The sequence below is a fragment of the Oncorhynchus mykiss genome, chromosome 6 (assembly GCF_057628025.1).
Source record: "Oncorhynchus mykiss isolate SJ-2025 chromosome 6, ASM5762802v1, whole genome shotgun sequence".
Lineage (NCBI taxonomy): Eukaryota > Metazoa > Chordata > Actinopteri > Salmoniformes > Salmonidae > Oncorhynchus > Oncorhynchus mykiss.
The window spans coordinates 58,845,621-58,868,236 of NC_143027.1; the positions used below are offsets into that span (position 1 = coordinate 58,845,621).

General features: G+C 44.3%; 1 protein-coding gene across 2 annotated transcripts in view; it reads left to right on the plus strand.

Annotated features, from left to right (window-relative positions):
* LOC110526935 (neural-cadherin) overlaps positions 1-22,616 on the plus strand; it is a 192,279-nt gene that overhangs the window by 139,459 nt on the left and 30,204 nt on the right. For both annotated transcript variants that reach the window (XM_036980609.2, XM_090238425.1), the window contains exons 22-23: positions 7,942-8,219; positions 15,965-16,179. In XM_036980609.2, coding sequence (XP_036836504.1) covers positions 7,942-8,219; positions 15,965-16,179 — 493 coding nt within the window. The remainder of the gene's footprint in view (positions 1-7,941; positions 8,220-15,964; positions 16,180-22,616) is intronic.

Consider the following 22,616-nt stretch of genomic DNA (forward strand, 5'->3'; position numbering starts at 1 on the left):
GTCGTATTTGATTGATATAGGTAAAGTGATGAAATGCCTAAGGCAGACAGATAACAATACACCATATACTGTTACTATACAATTATGAAGTGGTCATTGGTCTGCTTTCAGCGAATGAACCTCTGCACATTTCATGATGACACAACACAAAGCTCTTCATTCTTTCTCAAACATAACATACATTGCCTCAAGATCTTACAGATGTAGGATCTTAATGTGAGCTAGTTTCCTACAGTAAGAAAATAATCCTGAAGCAACAGGAAATGTGAATTATTTATGTGGATGATAAGTAATGGACAATTTTGAAGGGGTTGATACGTTGTTCGTAATGACAAGCTTCAGAAGCCTTTTTCAACCTCAAATAAATTAAAGGAAGGTCCTCCTGCAACAGGGGGACCAAATTAAGACCCAACATATGAACAATTGGCACAGCTGGATATTATATTAACATAAACAGTTCAAGAAAGAAAAAGGCAAATGAAAAAGTCAAAGCCTAGTGCGACAAAATTATACAATAACATGAATATTTACAATAACATTGCTCAGCGTGATTTGCATGTACCAATTGAATCTCAGCTTACGTAGGATGAGCGACACAAATGAGGAAAAGGTTGATGGTTGTACTCGATATTTTTTTTTCAATTAGAAGCAAGAATTTCAGCACCTCGTAGAAAGACCGCAGTTGTACAGGACAAACAAAGGTACAAAACTCAACCCAGCCTCGATATAAGAGAACAGAGTTGAGAGTTCCTCAGCTATAAGTGATTGATTATACTTATAATGCATTATGAGTATTGGTATACAGACTTGTGAGTCCATATGAGTCTTTATGTGTGTCTATAACTATTCTTATGCTGTATTATTATGCTTATACTGTATTATTACTATCATAGTGCATTATGAGAACATGTATAATGCTGTTGTGTCATTGGCTATGCCGGATTAAGTGATATGACATGCTATTCTATAAAATCCTTTCTCTGTAATTAATATTACCTGATTGAGCTAATCATGTAAATGTAATTAACTAGAAAGTCGGGGCACCATGAAAGAGTGTTTATAGAGCTGTTATCTTCCGAATAAACTCTTAAAGACCTAGTAATATTTTACATCAATAGCAGTCAATATTAATCGTCACCTTATTTCAGTCTCATCTGAAAATTGTAAATTCTTGGTTATCTTCACGAACCCTGGCTAACAGGTTGAATCAGCAATACAAAATTGGGTTTAATTATTTATTTACTAAATACCTAACTAATCACACAGAATTACATATACACAGAATGCAAATTATGTCATACAGAAAACGTCCCTGGTGGACGGAGCCGACATGACGGCTGGTTACACAAAGGAAAGGGGGTTGGTTTTGAGTGAAAGAGCGGGAAGATTGAGGAACAAAGAGAGAAGCCATGCTATCATAAATACAGTATCTTATGCATTCTAAATTACCGCCCATTTGGAAAATGAAAATGCAATAAATATTTACTCTGAGCTGCGCTTTGGTAGGTTGGTCGTAGATGCTAGCCGTGTTGGCCAACAGAGATCTTCCTGTCCTCAGAAGAATGTCTCTGGTGGTAAATTGTATACGTTGTAGTATTGTCGTTGTGTGTTAGACTGGATACGTCGTCCATCCTTTCCTAGCCCATGTTTACAGCGGCCGCTGCTAACTCAACGGCTAGGAGGTATCAGTTCTGGAGTGAATAAGAGTTCAAAGTTCATACCATTCACAAGCAAAGCTCACGCTGAGGTTGGATTAGTTCTGTAGTTGACATGTTAGTCCCTTTTAACGTATGGACCGTCGTCCTATCGTCCAAGGAACAGGAGGTTACATTTTTATCAAGGGCTTATATAGTGGAGGGAGAGAAGGATGTGTTTCATAGTTTATAACCCATGTCTCTTCACAGGGGCGTGCCACTGATTGAGCAGAGCTCTAACCTTATGAAAACCCAATTCTCTCATTTGGAAGCTAAAATTACATGTAGTCTTTTTACAAATAGTTTCATATTCAAACATTTAAATTGCACAATAATTACATGTGACTCTGATAACTACAATGTGTAGATATTCCCAGATACAGTTTGTGTCATCCTGTCATCAGTCATAATGTCTCAGATGACAACCCGAACTGACATCACATTCATTACGTACCAACGCATATTTTCAACTGGTTCTATTACCGAAAAATGGTTCCTTTCCCCCCACTGTTTGATGTTCCCAGACTCTCTATATTTAACAAAGGCTATTCAAGAGTCCTTCAGTAGAGTCAAGAGAGAGAGGGGAGAAAGGTATTTATGGGGGGTTCATAAACCTTACCCATAGGCCAACTTCATGACAATGCTGTATAATATATTATGAGAACTTGTATAATGCTGTATAATGCATTATGCATATGATATTCATAGAAAGTGTTACCACATTTATTGTATTTTAAAGCTGCGATATGTAACTTTTTGGGCGACTCGACCAAATTCAAATGTGAGTTAGAGATCTGTCATTGTCATTGAAAGCAAGCCTAAGAAGCGGTATATCTGTTCTGTTTTTTCATCTTTTACTTTCGGTTTTGTACACTAGCATCAAACAGCTGAAAATACAATATATTTGGGAATTGAAAAGATATTTCACAGCGGCTTGAATGTTACAATGATTCTCTAGACTTGCTTGTTTTGTCACATAAACTGAAATGAGAACTATTAGAAATGTTTGCTACCATGAAATGGTGGAGGTAGCCGAGTGGTTAGAGTGTTGGGGCAGTAACCAAAAGGTTGCTAGATCAAATCGCAAGCTGACAAAGTAAAAATCTGTTGTTCTGCCCCTGACCAAGGCAGTTAATCCACTGTTCCTAGGCCATCATTGTAAATAAGAATTTGTTCTTAACTGACTTGCCTAATTAAATGAAGGTTAAATAAATAAAATACATTTCCGTGTATTCCACCTTTAAATGGTTGGTAGCATAAACATAACCACATGTTTTGTTTGCATTAGTATATACATCAAAAGTCCCAATGCAACGTTACACTTCACTTTCTATTTGTATTACATAAAACCGATTAGAATGTCGAAGTGATGTCGGAAAATGTTTTTCCGGGTTGTGATGTAATATCGAGGACGGATGTTTGTACTTATAGGTAACCAGATCGTCACCATAACTAAGTTACTTGACCACACTGTGTTGTTACAGTGGTGAGTAAAAACGTATGCTTCCTACATTTTTAACCATTGGTTTTGGGCTTTGTTGGTTGCAGAGCAGGTGCTGCAGTGTATTGATGTTTAGAGGGATGGGTTTGTGACTGAAGGTTGTTTTCATCTAGACTCCATTTTGTTCTGGTCCCCAGTTTGACCAGCGACAGTGACCTTGTGAGACAGCATTTTATTTCGTCACGCAAGGACATGATCAGCTTACCATCAGAGCACATAATGGACATTTGTTTCACGTCAGAACAGCAACAACCAAACGGCTGTATTGGACATGCTGCTAAGTACTGCTAATGAGCATGATGATTTTAGGTCTAGTGTGTAATTATGGTTTGTTTGTGTGACTGACTGTATCATTAAATGGCGGCTCAGCTGGTCTTCTCTAAGAACGTAGCCATTAAGCACCCTCCTCGTCTGATTGGCTTACCTAGAGACCGAGAGATATATTTGTTTATTTATTTATTTTCCCTTATGTACTTTAACTATTTGCACATCATTACATCACTGCATATAGACATAATATGTTATTTTAAATGTCTGTATTCTTTTGGAATTTTTGTAACTGTAATGTATTGTTTATTGTTTATTTCAAATTTGCTGACTATCTATTTTGCTTGCTTTGGCAATGTAAACATTTTTTCCTATGCCAATAAGAGCATCTTCCCCAATATTTGGAACTAAGGACTGATCACCCCAATCCACAAAAGTGTAGATGTCAGAGTCTAGGTGATGTGGGTAAGGCGGAGTCAGGCACAGAACACAGAGATGAGTAATAATAGTAACTTTACTCAAAAATAATCTTCCAACAAGGAGAACGAAAATCCAGAATTACATACGCGAGGCAACTGACAACAATAAACACGCACAAAACCATGATGGCTCCAGAGGTTTAAATAGGGAAATAATTCAAACGTAATGGGAACCAGGTGTGTACAATACAGACAAAACAAATGGAAAAAGAAATGTAGATCGGTGGAGGCTAGAAAGCCGGTGACGTCGAACGCCAAACGCCGCCCGAACAAGGAGAGGCACCAACTTCGGCGGAAGTCGTGACAGTAGACAGATTTGACCCTAATAACTACCGTGGGATATGCGTCATCAGCAACCTTGGGAAAAATCCTCTGCATTATCATTAACAGCAGACTCCTCAGTGAAAACAATGTACTGAGCAAATGTCAAATGGGCTTTTTACCAAATTATCATACGACAGACCACGTATTCACCATGTACACCCTAATTGACAAACAAACAAACCAAAACAAAGGCAAAGTCTTCTCATGCTTTGTGGATTTAAAAAAGACTTCGACTTAATTTGGCATGAGGGTCTGCTATACAAATTGATAGAAAGTGGTGTTGAGGGAAAAACATACAATGTTATAACATCCATGTACACAAACAACAAGTGTGAGGTTAAAATTGGCAAAAAACACACATTCGCAGAATTCTGCAAAAATATCCTCTGTGTACAATGTAAAACACCAACTAATGCATGCACAGCAGAATTAGGCCAATACCCGCTAATGATCAAAATCCAGGCAAAAGCTGTTAAATTCTACAACCACCTAAAAGGAAGTGATTCCCTAACCTTCCATAACAAAGTCATCCCCTACAGAGAGATGAACCTGGAGAAGAGTCCCCTAAGCAAGCTGGTCCTGGGGCTCTGTTCACAAACACAAACAGACCCAACAGAGCCCCAGGACAGCAACACAATTAGACCCAACCAAATCATGAGGAAACAAAAAGATAATTACTTGACACATTGGCCCTAAACAGAGAGTACACAGTGGCAGAATACCTGACTACTGTGACTGACCCAAACTTAAGGAAAGCTTTGACTATGTACAGACTCAGTGAGCATAGCCTTGCTATTGAGAATGGCAGACAGACAGACAGACAGACAGACAGACAGACAGACAGACAGACAGACAGACAGACAGACAGACAGACAGACAGACAGACAGACAGACAGACAGACAGACAGACAGACAGATAGATAGATAGATAGATAGATAGATAGATAGATAGATAGATAGATAGATAGATAGATAGATAGATAGATAGATAGATAGATAGATAGATAGATAGATAGATAGATAGATAGATAGATAGATAGATGTGCCTCAGATCCACATAGGGGAAAGATGAGACCTAGAGGGGGGAAAAAGCACAGCGTTCCCCAATAGCGTGTTCGCTTTGTCTGTGCGTCGCCTCTTTCTGTTATTAATCCCATCTCTTATTCAACTGTAATTCAGACGAACTGTCCTCAGGTGCTACCTCTCCAATCCAATATGGTTAGCAAAACGTTTGTCAGTTTAAAAACAAACAAATTAGCCTCAGGTCCAACCTGAAGAATTTATCTTCCTCCTTGTCCTCCCTCCTGCCTTCTGAGCAAAGATGGCCCAGTTTTCAGCATATTCTTTGTAGGCCTACAAGTCCCTTGGGTGCCCTTTAATGTTTTCTCCACAGACTCTGCCCCAGGGATGCATGGGTATTGTAGTCGAAGCCCCATGGGTGCCTCAAACTGTGTTTAGATAAAGCTGACAGTACAGTCATGCACAAAGCACAAAGAGCATTCACATTGCCATCCCTTCCCAGAGGTCATTTGGTCTTAGATGAAATATCTCTTCTGCCTGTATAGTGATTCTGGGTGTGCAGTCCCATGGTTAGTATTTGTCATTGGGCACACACCCATACACCCACATACGCCATGTTTCTCTGGTGAGCTATATGTTTGTCTTTCTAAACTAGTGGATTGGGAGATGTTCCATATCAGAAGTGTTTAACCTCTCAGCTAAGAAATGCAAAACACCTTTTCAGGCAGTCACCGCACAGTAATGTGGCACATGCACGGTAAAGGGGCGCCAGAGACATACGTTACATTTAAAAGGTCAAAGAGCATGAGTGGACAGGTGGGAAGGGGAAGGTAGCAGTGGAGATGAGAAAGGGAGACAGGGATGTCTTTTGATACACATCAGGAAGTTTCCCCTTGGGCTCTCACTCTACTCATGTTCCTTTATGTGCTCTCATTGTGTGGGATTGGTAGAGATAAACACATCCACATTCTGACATTCTCTTTTCATGTTCGCACACAAGCGCACACGGGTGTATCCTCAGAGGAACTCGACCTTACTTGCCGCTCTTCCTTTCCAAACACTTCCATTCAAATACAGATGGCACAATACTCTCAGCCACTGATCAAATTGTACCAGCCTAGACACGTTAATCTGCATAGAAACAACAGTTCAATTGGACATGTGAAGGTGGTTGAACATTTTCAAAGACATCAACTCAACTTTCATGACATGCCGTCTCCTAACCTAAGGCAGTGGAGCTCTGTTCTTCCCAATTAAACTCTGGCACAAACAATACAGTATACGTACTGTGCATACGTGACATATGCCTGAAAACCATGTATTTTTCTGCCCTGGTAGTATCTGTGGTCACAGTGGAGAGGAGGGGGATGTAACTGTGCTTGTGTGGGAGGAGGAGGGGAAGGAAGGGGGTGTCTCCCGATTGCTGGTAAGCCAGACAGAGTGGAAGTCGGGAGGGGGTTAGATGGGAAGTGGTGGATGAGTGTGGCCCCTCTAAGTGAAATGTGCCGTGGTACTGCGGCACTGAAAACCACAGATTATTTTTTTGACGGTTGAGGGGTTGTGGGAGAATGTCATTAATCACCCATCCGCGGATCGTTCCTCAACCCCCCCCCCCCCACCCCCACTCCCCTCTCCTCACTCCCCTCTTTCCCCTCCCCACTGTCACTATGCTGGGATCTACCCTGCAACGAGAGAGAGAGAGAGAGAGAGAGAGACAGAGAGAGAGAGAGCGAGAGAGAGCTATTTAATTCCATTTTCACTCTAGGACTCTAGGACCTCGTCATGATCCCTATCCAACTCTGCATACATATACTCAACCTGGGAACAATCCTGTCACAGTCTCTCCCCAGTTCATTCTGCCTGAATGTGATGTGGCCCACTTGAGCTGTGAATAAGTGGTGTTGAAAGGGTATACGGCGAATGTATGTAAACAGGTCATGGTGAACAGACGCTGGGAGGGCCAAGCGGTTTTGTGTGTATGTGTGGGTTTGCATGTGCATATTCGTGTGTGTGTGTGTGTGAGCATGTGTATTTATGCAAGTGTGTGCGTGTGAGAGAGCGAAGGAGTGTTTGTTTGAGAGATGAATTCATACACGCTAATCTAATCGGATGGCTGTAGGGGTATTTGCATGTATGAGTGTGTGCACGTCTTCTCGTGAGAGTCGGGATCGCACAACCCAAATGCTAATGTCCAGGATGAAAAAAAAGATGGCTAAAACAACAGGCATTATGTGCTTTCGAAAGGCTTAGGATAAACCCTGGTGGTAATCAAGACTGTTCCGCATTGACTCTTCCATGGCTGTCCCTTGATTACCTTTTAGCCTTATACTTTGTTGTTCCTCTGTCTCCTTTCGCCTCCTTTTTCTGTCTTAATCCTCCTAATTTAATTCTCCCTTGATCCTCTCTCTTTCCCTTCATTCCTCTCCGTCTCTCTCTCTTTCCGTCTCTCTCTCTCTCTCTCTCTCTCTCTCTCTCACTCTCTCTCTCTCTCTCTCTCTCTCTCTCTCTCTCTCTCTCTCTCTCTCGCTCTCGCTCTCGCTCTCGCTCTCGCTCTCTCTCTCCCTCTCTCTCTCTCTCACGCTCTCACGCTATCTCTCTCTCTCTTTCTCTCTCTCTCTCTCACACTCTCTCTCTCTCTCTCTCCCTGTGTCCACAGCTGCAGTCGTTCCTGCAAGTGAACGTCAGCCAGGTACACGTGGATGAGTGTGCCAACACAGACTGTGGCGGCAGCGGCGGCTGCTCCAACGTGCTGAGTGTCAGCGACACGCCCACTGTGGTGGATTCTGGGAGCATGTCACTGGTGTCGGTGACGGTGGAGTCCACAGCAGTATGCAGCTGCTCCGGGAGAGAACATGTCCACAAGATTTGCTCCTCCTATCCCAGAAACCCTTGCTTCAACGGGGGCATCTGTGTCGACACTCCGAGCGGGTACAGGTGAGAAAGAAGTCATACCACCTGCAGTGAAATGTTCACACAGGGGTAGGGGTTTAATTGTGTTTACAATTGTGTACGGTTGAGCGGAGGTGTCAAAAAGCAGCAGGTAGGCATTGGCAGCCTGACCTTTTAGCACCAGGGTGGGGGAAGGGGAGGGAAGGCTCAGATCTGTTGTTTCACTGTTGAGGTAGTGATGGTTGCCTGGAGTCGGCAATGCTTTATAAATGAGAGTCAGGGTTATGTGTGGAAGAGGAATCAATAAGTCAACTAATACTTCAAATCTCGCTAGAGGGACGAAACTCTTTGAAAGTATTTGCCCCAAAAAACGGGCAAGCAGAGCCGTGTGCGCTCGCTCGTTCGCTAGCTCGCTCACACAAATGCCGTGCTGGTGCTGAATGATAGATCAAGTGAAGTTTTCAAAAGGATCCAAGCCCCCCCCCCCTCCCCCCCCTTTGTGAGTCTAATCACTTCACCTCCAAGACTTCTCACAAATATGAGGTACACCACTTATAGCCCTTTTCTCCAATTATCCAAAACCAACAATACTAGCGATTTTTCATCACTGAGTAAATACACCTAAACAGAGAGAATGGGACTAACACTCAATTTTGCAAGGGGGCTGAGGGGGGTTAATGGTGAGGAGGAGAGAGTGCAGCAAAGTCATTTGGTACCGGGTTGGGGGGTGAGGGGTCGGGTTAGACATCCAGAAAACTTAGTAGAGGCTGTTTAAATAACCTTGTTAGCCACGCCTGATTATTCTGCTTCATCTCTAATTGGACAGAGTTAACCATGTCCACTGCTCTCACCTCTCTCTCTCTCTCTCTCTCTCACCGGCCAGGCCTTTGATGTCTTTCCGACCTGGGCTCAGCTCACTGCTGTAATCCCAGCGGTGGTTGTTTAGGAGAGAGGCTTTAGCTTCAAGAGTGAGCTCTGCGTTCTACAGTACAGCAGCCATATGTCTGGTGCCTCTTGTACCTCTCTCCCCCGGTGCCTCTCTGTTTTTTGGTTCCCTGTTGGTCGTCCTGAGTGAATTTCCTCGTTGTGCTCTGAATGCCTGAGCGAGCTCAACGTCAAGCTAAATACTTCTGGGATGGTGTTGAGGAGGAAGGCTAAATGCCGCCGGTGATGTGGGGGGAATTTTCTTTAATCTAATGATCTTTGTGATTAAAAATGCAAAGGAAATGAACACATCAAAAATGCCAACCTGGCCGCTACACCAGAGGAGGTATTTAAAAGGGAATGATGCATGTTTTATCATAGGTCTGTGTATGTTTTTGTTAGGGTGTTAGCAATGTGGAAGTGCACTTAAATAACAGTACACCAACAATTTGATGAGAGATCGAGATCATTTTAAAAAAACATATTGTTTTGTGCACAAAGCTCATTACTAAAGTGTCTGATTAGGAATTTTCTAATCTGACCTCTCTAGGTGGTCCTGTATGGAAATGGTCTTTCTGGGCATGGTGTCAGTTAAACTGCAGTACTGAAGCAAAAACTGTAGGAGCAGTCAAAACCGTGCTTCTAGACCAGAAACCTGGCCCCTTGGTGGAGACACATAAACCACTACACGGCTGTGTGTATGGTCTAAACTCTGTGAGCAGAATCAGACTCACCATATTTACTAAGACACTGCTCTGGTGAGGTGTTCCTCCTGTGGACTTCACTTGTGCAGACATACGATCCCACAGACGGCAACACAGCCACAGATGATACTTCGGTTGGTGCACACTGACAAACCTATAACGTTAGTCTCCTGAGAGAGAGAGAGAGAGAGAGAGAGAGAGAGAGAGAGAGAGAGAGAGAGAGAGAGAGAGAGAGAGAGAGAGAGAGAGAGAGAGAGAGAGAGAGAGAGAGAGAGAGAGAGAGAGAGGGAGAGGGAGAGGGAGAGGGAGAGGGAGAGGGAGAGAGAGAGAGAGAGATTCCTTTGGAGTTCTAAGTGATAAGCAAGATAACGTTAGTCTCCTGAGAGAGAGAGAGAGAGAGAGAGAGAGAGAGAGAGAGAGAGAGAGAGAGAGAGAGAGAACGACAGAGATAGAGAGAGAGGACGACAGAGACACACACCCACCCTGTGCAAACACACACATCAAAAGTCCCTCGTTTGAAATCCACTGACATTATTAGTTCATATTCAGAGGTAATCTGCCGCTGCTTTGGTGTTCATGTCTAGATAGGAGGTGTATATGGATGTTCCTGAAAGAATTTGAACATATGCCCAAATACTCTTACTGGAATTGTCCATCCAGCTTCCCTTTGAAACACGAAAGGAGGGGAAAGTTAATTTTGTTCTCTGCTGTTTAATTAAAAGAAGAAAGTAAACCCAGGATTTGTGTCTAGTTGGACGTGCTAAGCGTGTAATGTGCCTCGCCATTGGTCCGTACCAGAATGATTTATGCAGCCAACCTAGAGTTAATCCCAGCTCTCTCTCTGTTGCAGACACATTGGCTTTTTACAGCTGAGCTAACATTGCCAGTTTGGCCCAAACACAGGATAAAGTTGTTGATGTGTCAGATCATAAGAGCCTCCCTGTTGATGACAAGTTGTCCTTGTAGAACTCACATCCTTCGGCTTAAAAGTCAAGAACATAAAAAGCTGTGAATGTAGCGAACAATTAACATGTTAATAGAAATTCCTCACATTATACGTATTCAAGTCTGACATTTCTGCGATTATTGTTTCCACTAGAGAATCATTTTATAACTGAATAGGGCAGAGGTCAATGTCTTCCTCTGCAGGCTTGGGTGTGTGAAACCCTTCAAAGATGAATGCAAGCCTGGTAATAGATAAGAGACAGAGGCAGTGGACGGTTGCTGTGCAGAGCAGAGAGCCCTGGCCTGGTTTATCACTCGGCTTTGAGCGCACAGATGTAGAACCGCAAAAAATACGTAGAGATCCCCAGCGACACAGCGCAGAGATTTAAGATTTAAGAAACAACATGTAGATAATCGTGGCACCAGGATTAATAGTGGGATTTGAAAATGGAGGGCAGGGGAGATTACTTGGTCCCTTTCAAACGCTAACAAATAACATCCCTGTGTGCAAGCAAAGAAGAGGAAACGAGCAAAGAAAAAAAAGCTCAAGTACAGTAAGAGGATTGGGCTGAAATCATGCTCCTGATTTCTCTGATGGGATAAATGAGTGAGATGAATTGTTTCTAAATGGAGAGATAAGGTAGGTCAAGTTTCCAGTGTATTGTCTTCAATCCCCCTATCTTTACATCTCCTCCTCTCTCTCTACAGTATTATCTCTCCTGCTCCCCATCTCCCTCTTTCTTTTCCATAAGTGATCCCTCCTTTGTACGTTACTGTCTGTCACTCTGGGAGATATGTTCATGTCTTTGATGGTCCGATGGTCTGATGGAGTAATACTAGCCTTGTTTTCTGCTTGGGGCCTAGTCACACTAAGCTGTGACCATGTGCGTACACTTCCTCCCATCCCATGTGTGAGTGGTTAGGTAGAGGCATGGCTCCTGGCCGTAACCACATCCAGATATCACTGGTATCAACTCCCTGCCTCTCCACAATGAGATGGCCTTGTAGTGTGACTATAGGATCCTGTTTGGTAAACCGGAGCCTACAGGACCTTCATCAGATCCAGTGCTCCTAGGCACAACTTCCTTCCATTTCTCTGCGTCATGGTCGGTATACCATGTTATTAAGCAACAGGACAGTCTGACATGCGTGCTGATCAAATCAAATCAAATGTATTTATATAGCCCTTCGTACATCAGCTGATATCTCAAAGTGCTGTACAGAAACCCAGCCTAAAACCACAAACAGCAAGCAATGCAGGTGTTGACGCACGTTGGCTAGGAAAAACTCCCTAGAAAGGCCAAAACCTAGGAAGAAACCTAGAGAGGAACCAGGCTATGAGGGGTGGCCAGTCCTCTTCTGGCTGTACCGGGTGGAGATTATAACAGAACATGGCCAAGATGTTCAAATGTTCATAAATTACCAGCATGGTCAAATAAAAGGTCTGGGACAGGTAGCACGTCCGGTGAACGTCCGGTGAAAAAAGCTCAAGTACAGTAAGAGGATTGGGCTGAAATCATGCTCCTGATTTCTCTGATGGGATAAATGAGTGAGATGAATTGTTTCTAAATGGAGAGATAAGGTAGGTCAAGTTTCCAGTGTATTGTCTTCAATCCCCCTATCTTTACATCTCCTCCTCTCTCTCTACAGTATTATCTCTCCTGCTCCCCATCTCCCTCTTTCTTTTCCATAAGTGATCCCTCCTTTTTACGTTACTGTCTGTCACTCTGGGAGATATGTTCATGTCTTTGATGGTCCGATGGTCTGATGGAGTAATACTAGCCTTGTTTTCTGCTTGGGGCCTAGTCACACTAAGCTGTGACCATGTGCGTACACTTCCTCCCATCCCATGTGTGAGTGGTTAGGTAGAGGCATGGCTCCTGGCCGAAACCACATCCAGATATCACTGGTATCAACTCCCTGCCTCTCCACAATGAGTTGGCCTTGTAGTGTGACTATAGGATCCTGTTTGGTAAACCGGAGCCTACAGGACCTTCATCAGATCCAGTGCTCCTAGGCACAACTTCCTTCCATTTCTCTGCGTCATGGTCGGGATACCATGTTATTAAGCAACAGGACAGTCTGACATGCGTGCTGATCAAATCAAATCAAATGTATTTATATAGCCCTTCGTACATCAGCTGATATCTCAAAGTGCTGTACAGAAACCCAGCCTAAAACCACAAACAGCAAGCAATGCAGGTGTTGACGCACGTTGGCTAGGAAAAACTCCCTAGAAAGGCCAAAACCTAGGAAGAAACCTAGAGAGGAACCAGGCTATGAGGGGTGGCCAGTCCTCTTCTGGCTGTGCCGGGTGGAGATTATAACAGAACATGGCCAAGATGTTCAAATGTTCATAAATTACCAGCATGGTCAAATAAAAGGTCTGGGACAGGTAGCACGTCCGGTGAACAGGTCAGGATTCCATAGCCGCAGGCAGAACAGTTGAAACTGGAGCAGCAGCACGGCCATGAGGCATGGACTTACGGCTCAGGTCCTCCGAGAGAGAGAAAGAAAGAGAGAATTAGAGAGAGCATACTTAAATTCACACAGAACACCGAATAAGACAGGAGAAGTACTCCAGAAGGAGAAGTACTCCAGATAACAGATAACAGATAACAGATAACAAACTGACCCTAGCCCCCCGACACATAAACTACTGCAGCATAAATACTGGAGGCTGACAGGAGGGGTCAGAAGACACTGTGACCCCATCCGATAATAACCCCGGACAGGGCCAAACAGAAAGATATAACCCCACCCACTTTGCCAAAGCACAGCCCCCACACCACTAGAGGGATATCTTCAACCACCAACTTACCATCCTGAGACAAGGCCGAGTATAGCCCACAAAGATCTCCGCCACGGCACAAACCAAGGGGGGGCGCCAACCCAGACAGGAAGATCACATCAGTGACTCAACCCACTCAAGTGACGCACCCCTCCTAGGGACGGCATGAAAGAGCACCAGTGACTCAGCCCCTGTAATAGGGTTAGAGGCAGAGAATCCCAGTGGAAAGAGGGGAACCGGCCATCCAGAGACAGCAAGGGCGGTTCGTTGCTCCAGAGCCTTTCCGTTCACCTTCCCACGCCGGGGCCAGACTACACTGAATCATATGACCCACTGAAGAGATGAGTCTTCAGTAAAGACTTAAAGGTTGAGACCGAGTTTGCGTCTCTCACATGGGTAGGCAGACCATTCCATAAAAATTGAGCTCTATAGGAGAAAGCCCTGCCTCCAGCTGTTTGCTTAGAAATTCTAGGGACAATTAGGAGGCCTGCGTCTTGTGACCGTAGCGTACGTGTAGGTATGTACGGCAGGACCAAATCAGAGAGATAGGTAGGAGCAAGCCCATGTAAAGCTCTCGTAGGTTAGCAGTAAAACCTTGAAATCAGCCCTCGCCTTGACAGGAAGCCAGTGTAGGGAGGCTAGCACTGGAGTAATATGACCACATTTTTTGGTTCTAGTCAGGATTCTAGCAGCCGTATTTAGCAGTAACTGAAGTTTATTTAGTGCTTTATCCGGGTAGCCGGAAAGTAGAGCATTGCAGTAGTCTAACCTAGAAGTAACAAAAGCATGGATACATTTTTCTGCATCATTTTTGGACAGAAAGTTTCAGATTTTTGCTATGTTACGTAGAAGCTGTCCTTGAAACAGCTGTCCTTTAAAAGCTGTCCTTGAAACAGTCTTGATATGTTCGTCAAACGAGAGATCAGGGTCCAGAGTAACGCCGAGGTCCTTCACAGTTTTATTTCAGACAACTGTACAACCATTAAGAGCAATTGTCAGATTCAACAGAAGATCTCTTTGTTTCTTGGGACCTAGAACAAGCATCTCTGTTTTGTCCGAGTTGATCTGCACTAAAAGCAACGTTCACCACCTGCTGTTGTTCCAGTGCATCCTCATCCTCTCTCTCCTATAGTATAATAATAACGTACGCCATTTAGCAGATACTTTTATCCAAAGCGACTTACCGTCATGCGTGCATACAGTCATGTGTGCTCCTCTCTCCTCTCTCTCTCTCTCTCTCTTTTTGCTACGGTGTGTCTTCTAAACTTTGATTACTGCGCCTGGTTATTAGAAGAAGCATGTCATTGTGTTTGCGCACGGCCCGCCTGCCTGTTTCACTCCTCCCGCATTTGCATGTCTGCCAGGTGCCAGGGGGGACTATCATTTCTGACAGTCTCTCCTTTTCAATCTGGGTTCAGAGCACAGACTGGGAAATGGGAAAGACTAAATGCAAGAGTGTCGGATGTGGCAGCCAGGAGCTCTTCTCTCTCCCTTCGCAGCACACAAATGAGAGAGGAATGAAACGAAGGGAGCATGGCGGCCTGGAAGACTATTATTAGGCTGCTGTGAGTAGGGTGATGGAGAGGGAACCGGCTTATAAAATAGCTGGGCTTCTGACTAAACTAACTAGAGAAAGCCACACTTGATTGATGCCGCAGGATTGCCTGTGTGTGTGTGTGTGTGCCAGCTATATTAGCAGTCTCCACAACAGGTGGATACAGTGGGGTAGTGTGCGTGTGTCTGTGTGTGACAAAGGAGGAATGAATATAGGAAAAGGGGATGACAGAATAACCGGAGTGAGGAGTGCAGCTGTGCTCGGTTGCTACAGTACGTCTGACAGAGAATGTTGTTACTAGTGATGGATTCTCCCTATGGTACGGCTGATAATAAGAACATCTGCATGAGATGCGGAGTGAATCTCTCTGAAGGGAATCACTGGAGGCGAAAACAGTAGTCTGAGAGCAAGACAGACAGAGAGAGAGAGCGAGAAAGCTAAAATATAGTGTTCTCCAGATTGTGAGGAGTCCATGGGGGCTAATATAGACTGCTAGATGCTTAGTTGGGATGTGCACTCACAATATTTAGTAATAAGGGTTGCTATGCAATTGAGAACAACTAGAAGCAAATTGTGTGTGTTGTGTGTGTGTTGTGTGTGTGTGTGTTGTGTGTGTGTGCGTGTGTGCGTGTGTGTGTGTGTGTGTGTGTGTGTGTGTGTTGTGTGTGTGTGCGTGTGTGCGTGCGCGTGCGTGTGTGTGTGTGACTGTTGTGCGGTTAAGCAGAAGCAGGCCATCCCATCCCGGACTCTGCAGGGACATCCTGATAGAGCAGTCTTGTGTGATAGATGAGGTGAAAAGATGAAATAACTACATTGCTTTATATTATAATTTTTTTTGATGATGTTCCTCTTCCTTGTTATCTTGCCCTAGATGCCAGTGCCCTACGCAGTTCGAGGGGCCAGAGTGCCAGCAGACCAAACACAGTTTCCATGGCAACGGCTATGCCTGGTTTCCTCCCATAAGGCCTTGCTTCGAGAGCCATCTCTCCCTGGAGTTCATCACGGAGGTTGCAGATGGTCTGCTGCTCTACAGTGGGCCCCTGGCCCAGCTACAGCCCTGGGACCTCGAGGACTTCATGGCCATAGGTACATATCCACTTATCTACTCACAGAGGAGGGGGACAGGAATATAGGATAGGGCAGAGACAAGATGTGTTAGGGGGAAGGGATGGGCAGCGCATGCCTGCGTCAGTGTGTGAGTGCTGGTAATTGTGTTTTCAGTGCACAGTGATGGTCAGATAGAGATAGGAAGGTTGCATGAGGAAGAAATTGTCCTGTCTGGATTTGCTGGTTTAATATGAACGTTTAGAGACTGCTAAGGTTCTTTTTAACATGGATATTTGTTGTGCCAACCCTGCCAAATGAGTTTGGGGGTGGAGGGGTTTCTTTGAATGGGGTTCAGCATCAGCCTACACATAGCTCCTGAGGCCTTTAATTGAGTGTACACTCGGTGGTAAAGACTGATTTCAGTCTGTTTGTGTGTGTTTGTTTGTGTGTGTGTGTGTGTGACAGCATCAGGTCTTTAGGGGTTAATGAAGGGGCTCATTATGAAAGTAAAGGCTTATTTGTCATTCATTCCAGAATGTAATTACAATGGGGTGTACATATTTAGAGCTTTAATGAACTTGTTTAGCTATATGGACGTGCTTAGCATCCATTCTTGAAGTTGAGGTCCAGAGTAAATAACATGTGATGTTTGCGTGTACGTGTTTGTGGCTCCATTTCATATTATGTTTTGAGTATTAGCACTCGATTCAATGCTGGAAGACATTTTGTGTGTGCGTGCGCGCACCAGTGTGTATGAGTGCGCGTGCGCACGTGTGTGAGTGTGTTTTTGAATGGAAAACAAAAGAGAAAAGGATACAGTAGAAGATTCAAGCATCAAGTTTCAACGTTTTTTTTAGCCACGTGCACAGGACTTTCTTGAGTCTCGACAGTCTCAAGTCTGAAGTCTCAACAGTCTAAAGGCTGCAGTCTCAAAACAATGCATAGTCAGTGTGTTGTACTGTGAAGGTCAAACGAAATCAAACTTTATTTGCCACATGCGCCGAATAAGTGTAGACTTTACCGTGAAATGCTTACTTAAAAGCCCTTAACCAACAGTGCAGTTCAAGAAGAAGAAAATATTTACCAAGTAGGCTAAAATAAAGAGTAATAATAAAAGTGACACAATAAGAATAACAATAACGAGGCTATATACAGGGGGCACCGATACCGAGTCAGTATGTGGGGGTACAGGCTAGTTGAGGTAATCTGTATATGTAGGTGGGGGCGAAGTGACTATGCATAGGTAACAAACAAACAGCGAGTAGCAACAGTGTACTAGGTCAATGTAAATTGTCCATTGGCGATTTTTATGAATTGATAGTTTGTTGGTGATGTGGACACCAGGGAACTTTAAACTCTCGACCCGCTCCACTACAGCCCAGTTGATGTTAATGGGGGCCTGTTCGGCCCGCCTTTTCCTGTACTCCACGATCAGCTCCTTTGTCTTGCTCACATTGAGGGAGATGTTGTTGTCCTGGCACCACACTGCCAGTTCTCTGACCTCCTCTCTATAGGCCGTCTCATCATTGTCGGTTGTGTTGTCAACAAACTTAATGATGGTGTTGGAGTCGCGTTTGGCCACGCAGTCGTGGGTGAACAGGGAATACAGGAGGGGACTAAGTACACCCCTGAGGGACCCCAGTGTTAAGGCGTGTTGTTGCCTACTCCTTACCACCTGGAGTCGGCCCGTCAGGAAGTTCAGGATCCAGTTGCAGAGGGAGGTGTTTAGTCCCAGAGTCCTTAGCTTAGTGATGAGCTTCATGGGCACTATGGTGTTGAACGCTGCGCTGTAGTCGATGAACAGCATTCTCACATAGGTGTTCCTTTTGTCCAGGTGAGAAAGGGCGGTGTGGAGTGCGATTGAGATTGCGTCAACTGTGGATCTGCTGGGGCGGTATGCGAATTGGAGTGGGTCTAGGGTGTCCGGGAGGATGCTGTTGATGTGAGCCATGACCAGCCTTTCAAAGCACTTCATGGCTACTGATATGAGTGCCACTGGGCGGTAATCATTTAGGCAGGTTGCCTTCGCTTCCCTGGGCACAGGAACTATGGGGGTCTGCTTGAAACATGTAAGTATTATAGACTCGGTCAGGGAAAGGTTGGAAATGTCAGTGAAGACACTTGCCAGTTGGTCCGTGCATGCTTTGAGTACACGTCCTGGTAATCCGTCTGGCCCCGCGGCTTTGTGAATGTTGACCTGTTTAAAGGTTTTGTTCACATCGGCTACTCAGAGCGTTATCACACAGTCATCCTAAACAGCTGGTGCTCTCATGCATGCTTCAGTGTTGCTTTCCTCGAAGCGAGCATAAAAGGCATTTAGCTCATCTGGTAGGCTTACATCACTGGGCAGCTCGAGTCTGGGTTTCGCTTGGTAGTAATAGTTGTAATAGTTTACATGACATCCACAGTCATGTAAACTGACATCCACAATAGTTTTCAAGCCCTGCCACATCCGAAGAGCATCAGAGCCGGTGTAGTACAATTCAATCTTAATCCTGTATTGACACTTTGCTTGTTTGAGCCTTTAGCCTTTAGCTAGATGCAGATGTTGCCTGTAATCCATGGCTTCTGGTTGGGATAGGTACATACAGTCACTGTGGGGATGACATCATCGATGCACTTATTGATGAAGCCGATAACTGAGGTGGTGTATTCCTCACTGCCACTGGATGAATCCCGGAACATATTCCAGTCTGTGCTAGCAAAACAGTCCTGTAGCGTAGCTACCACATCATCTGACCACCTCCGTATTGAGCAAGTCACTGGTACTTCCTGCTTTAGTTTTTGCTTGTAAGCAGGAATAAGAATATAATTGTCGTCAGATTTTCCAAATGGAGGGTGGGGGAGAGTATGCGTCTGTGTGTGGAGTAAAGGTGGTCTAGGATTTTTTTCTACCCTGGTTGCACATGTGACATGCTGGTAAAAATTTGATAAAACTGATTTATGTTTGCCTGCATTAAAGTTCCCGGCCACTAGGAGCGCCACTTCTGGGTGAGCATTTTCTTCTTTGCTTATGGCCTCATAGAGTTGTTTGAGAGCGGTCTTAGTGCCAGCTTCACTTTGTGGTGGTAAATAGACTGCTATGAATAATATAGATGAGAACTCTCTTAGATAGTGCAGTCGACAGCTTATCAATGCAGCTCTACCTCAGGCGAGCAATACCTCGAGACTTCTTTAATATTAGGCATCGCGCACCAGCTGTTATTGACAAAAAGACAAACACCCCACCCTTCGTCTTACCAGAGGTATTGTCTGTGTTCTGCCAGTGCATGATAATCCCGCCAGCTCTATATTGTCCGTTTCTTCGTTCAGCCAAGTTTTTAATGTCCCGTTGGTAGGATAATCTTAATAGTCGGCCATCAATTTTATTTTCTAATGATTGCACGTTAGCAAGAAGAATGGAAGGCATTGGGAGTTTATTCGCTCGCCTACGGGTTCTCAGAAGGATCCCCGATCTGCCTCCCCTTTTCCGGCGTCTTTTCTTCATGCAAATGGCATGGATCTGGGCCTGTCCCAGTGAAAGCAGGATATCCTTCTCGTCGTACTCGTTAAAGGAAAATTGCTTTGCTTTTCTGATGGCCAGAGGTAATTTTCGGTCATAAGAGATGGTAGCAGCAACATTATGTACACATTAAGTTAAAAAAGAAGTTACACAAAATGCACAAAAAAAATACAAAATTGCACAATTGGTTGGGGGAATGTAAAACGTCAGCCATGTTCTTCGGCGCCATCTTCTCTCTCTGACGTAAAGTTGTCTGCAGATGCTGCAGGAAGTCAAGGTTTCCCAAACTCGATCCTTGGGCCAATCCTGGTTACACGTTTTGGTTTTTGCTCTAGCACCACACAACTGATTCAAATAATCAATGTCCACAGCCTCACAGCCCAGTCCACAACTGCTGGGTGTGGAGGGAGAGACATAGTCTGGAGAAGATAGACAAAATCCAACAAAGTCTGTGTCCAGCACTGTGCCAGAGAGGACAAAGATAGCGGCAGGGAAAACAGGGAGGGATGAATAGAGAGTGGCTAGACAGGGAAACATTCAACGCGTACTGTACATGTTGAGGTAGAGAGAGAATAAAAAGTATGGAGAGAGAGTTTAGGAGCTGTAAGATGCGGAGTGGGGCAGACGGTATTGAGCTGCGGATGGAGTCAGAGAGAGTTGGAGTAGGAGAAGATAATACACAGTGAGACATGGAGTGAGAGGCTGAGATACTTGGTTCGGAGTGGAAGGGTGTGTATGAAGGAGATGTGTAGACAACTGTCCAATTGCAGGAGGGAGAGATGACAAGAGTGGAGAGGGCAAGTAGAGACGGCTGAGACTTAAAGGGAGAAACAGACAACAACAGTTCAGCCCAATGTCTCTATATTACTCTCTCAAACAGACACACACACACACATACCCCTTACTCTCACCCACAGGTTGACTGTGTTAAACCTTATTATTTCTAGTTGTATAGCAATGCAACCTATTAAACCTTATGATTTCCCACTGCTTCCCGGGCCGGATCTCCTTATTAAAGATGTTGAGCGGCTCGCTGGCTGCCTCCTGCAGCCCTGCCCACTCACTGTCTGTTTTCCGCCGTGCAGCGCTGTTTATCCCTCCCATGGTCCATTGTGCCCAGGCATCACCACCACTAATGTAACATAGCACAGATCTGCCTCTGCAAAACACCCCTGCATGTCCTACATTCTCCCTGTTCCCCTGGGATTAAAGGCCCAATGCAGCCATTTGTACAGTATATCAATTTCAAATCATTTCTGGGTAACAATTAAGTGCCTTATTGTAATAGTTTTCCATTAAAATGGTAAAAAAAGAAACAAAAATAGCTTTTTAGCAAAAAACGACTGTATTTCTCAAGCAATAATTTTGCTAGGACTGTCTGAGTGGCGAGGGGGAAATTGAAAACTAGCTGTCATTGGCAGAGAGGTTTGGAACTCTCTTTGCTACCAGGGAGGAAGGGAGTCTTTGGTTCTGCTTGTTAACTTTTCCATGGCTCATAGTCCTTTGTCCCCGTCTGATGTGGGTCAGATTACAACCACTATGTGCTTCATACTGAAAGCATTATATTGAGCTATGGTTGTGTATAGTGTAGGTTTGCAGGACATATGGAATATTTTAGAGTGCCCATTGGTCTGTCCTCACCTCTAAATGTAATCTGTGTTATATTTCTCTCTAAATCACACCAGAGATCTAGACCCTATCTGTGCTGTCTCCTGACTTTGACCGCTGACCTCTAGGTCTATTAATCTGACTGGTACGCGGGAACACGATTACGTCCAGTGAGCTCATTGTTAAATGAGTCTCATTATTGTGAACGCTCCCTTCTCAAGGGTACGAGCCATGGGGCTGAGCTTGTCCAATCAATAGACAAATTAACCGGACAAATTAAATGTGGGTGATTACGGACTCCTGCAGAATGGGAAACAGGCTCTCAGGGCTCGGCCAGGGATCCAGTTTACACCTCGTTGCCAAGAGTTGCATTCAGCTCCAAGGAGAGAGCAGAAAAAAATGTCATCACTCACTTTGTCTCATTCTGACCTGATGGCAGCCTATCTATCATGATTTTAATATGTGGAATTCAAATTCTCTTAATAAATGCAACTCAAAAGCCAGATGTTAAAAAAAAAAAGATTGAGTAATGGTATGGAAAGTAAATGAATGGAATGGTCATTTGCTGGCAGCATATAAGCCAATTTATAACAGGCAAGGTTATTGCATTTTTTTCTGCCCGTATTAAATAGAATCATAATATCCGGCTGAAAGTAAAAAGCATCTCAGGCATTTTGTATTTTGCTTTTTTTTTAAAATGTTATCTTTTGCTTTATGCGGTACTAGTGTTGGTGGTCTCAGAAAGAACTGAGAAACAGGCTGACTAAAAACACACACGTGCAGACACAACATCTGGCAGATGAAAGCGAGCAGAGAGATACAGTTACCTACTGAGTGTGACGCGCACATTATGGTCAATTTGCAGAAACCTGTTTCACAGTCTTTTAGCGCTGCACCCGTTTCAAATATCGCTTTAAAGTTTAGGTCCTGTTTCCTGGGGGTATGGGGTTGTTTGCTGACAGTCAATTTATATTAAAGGCACCACAGTCACAGACTCTCTTTCTCTCTTGCTGGGCTGCTGATTTGTATATACAGAGTGATTTGTAATGCTGTTTATGCAGTCCATATGGTTACTGCCTCAAACATATCCCCTTCAGGCCTTCAGAAGAGCAATTTTTCAAATTTAAGCGCCATGCTATGGGGGCCATGCTATGCGGGCTGAGACCCTCTGGCTTCCCCTTCACCAAGACGCTCGACAGGGAAGATTAATCTGCAGGGATGTCGAGGAGGAGACCATGATGAATAAGGGATGAGGAGGGGAGAAGTCCGCCAACCGGAGCTTAAGAGCAGAATCTTGTAGTAACCTGAGGACACCCGGGCGTACTCTCCCTATCCAAGATCATTTGATACGACACAACATAAAGCC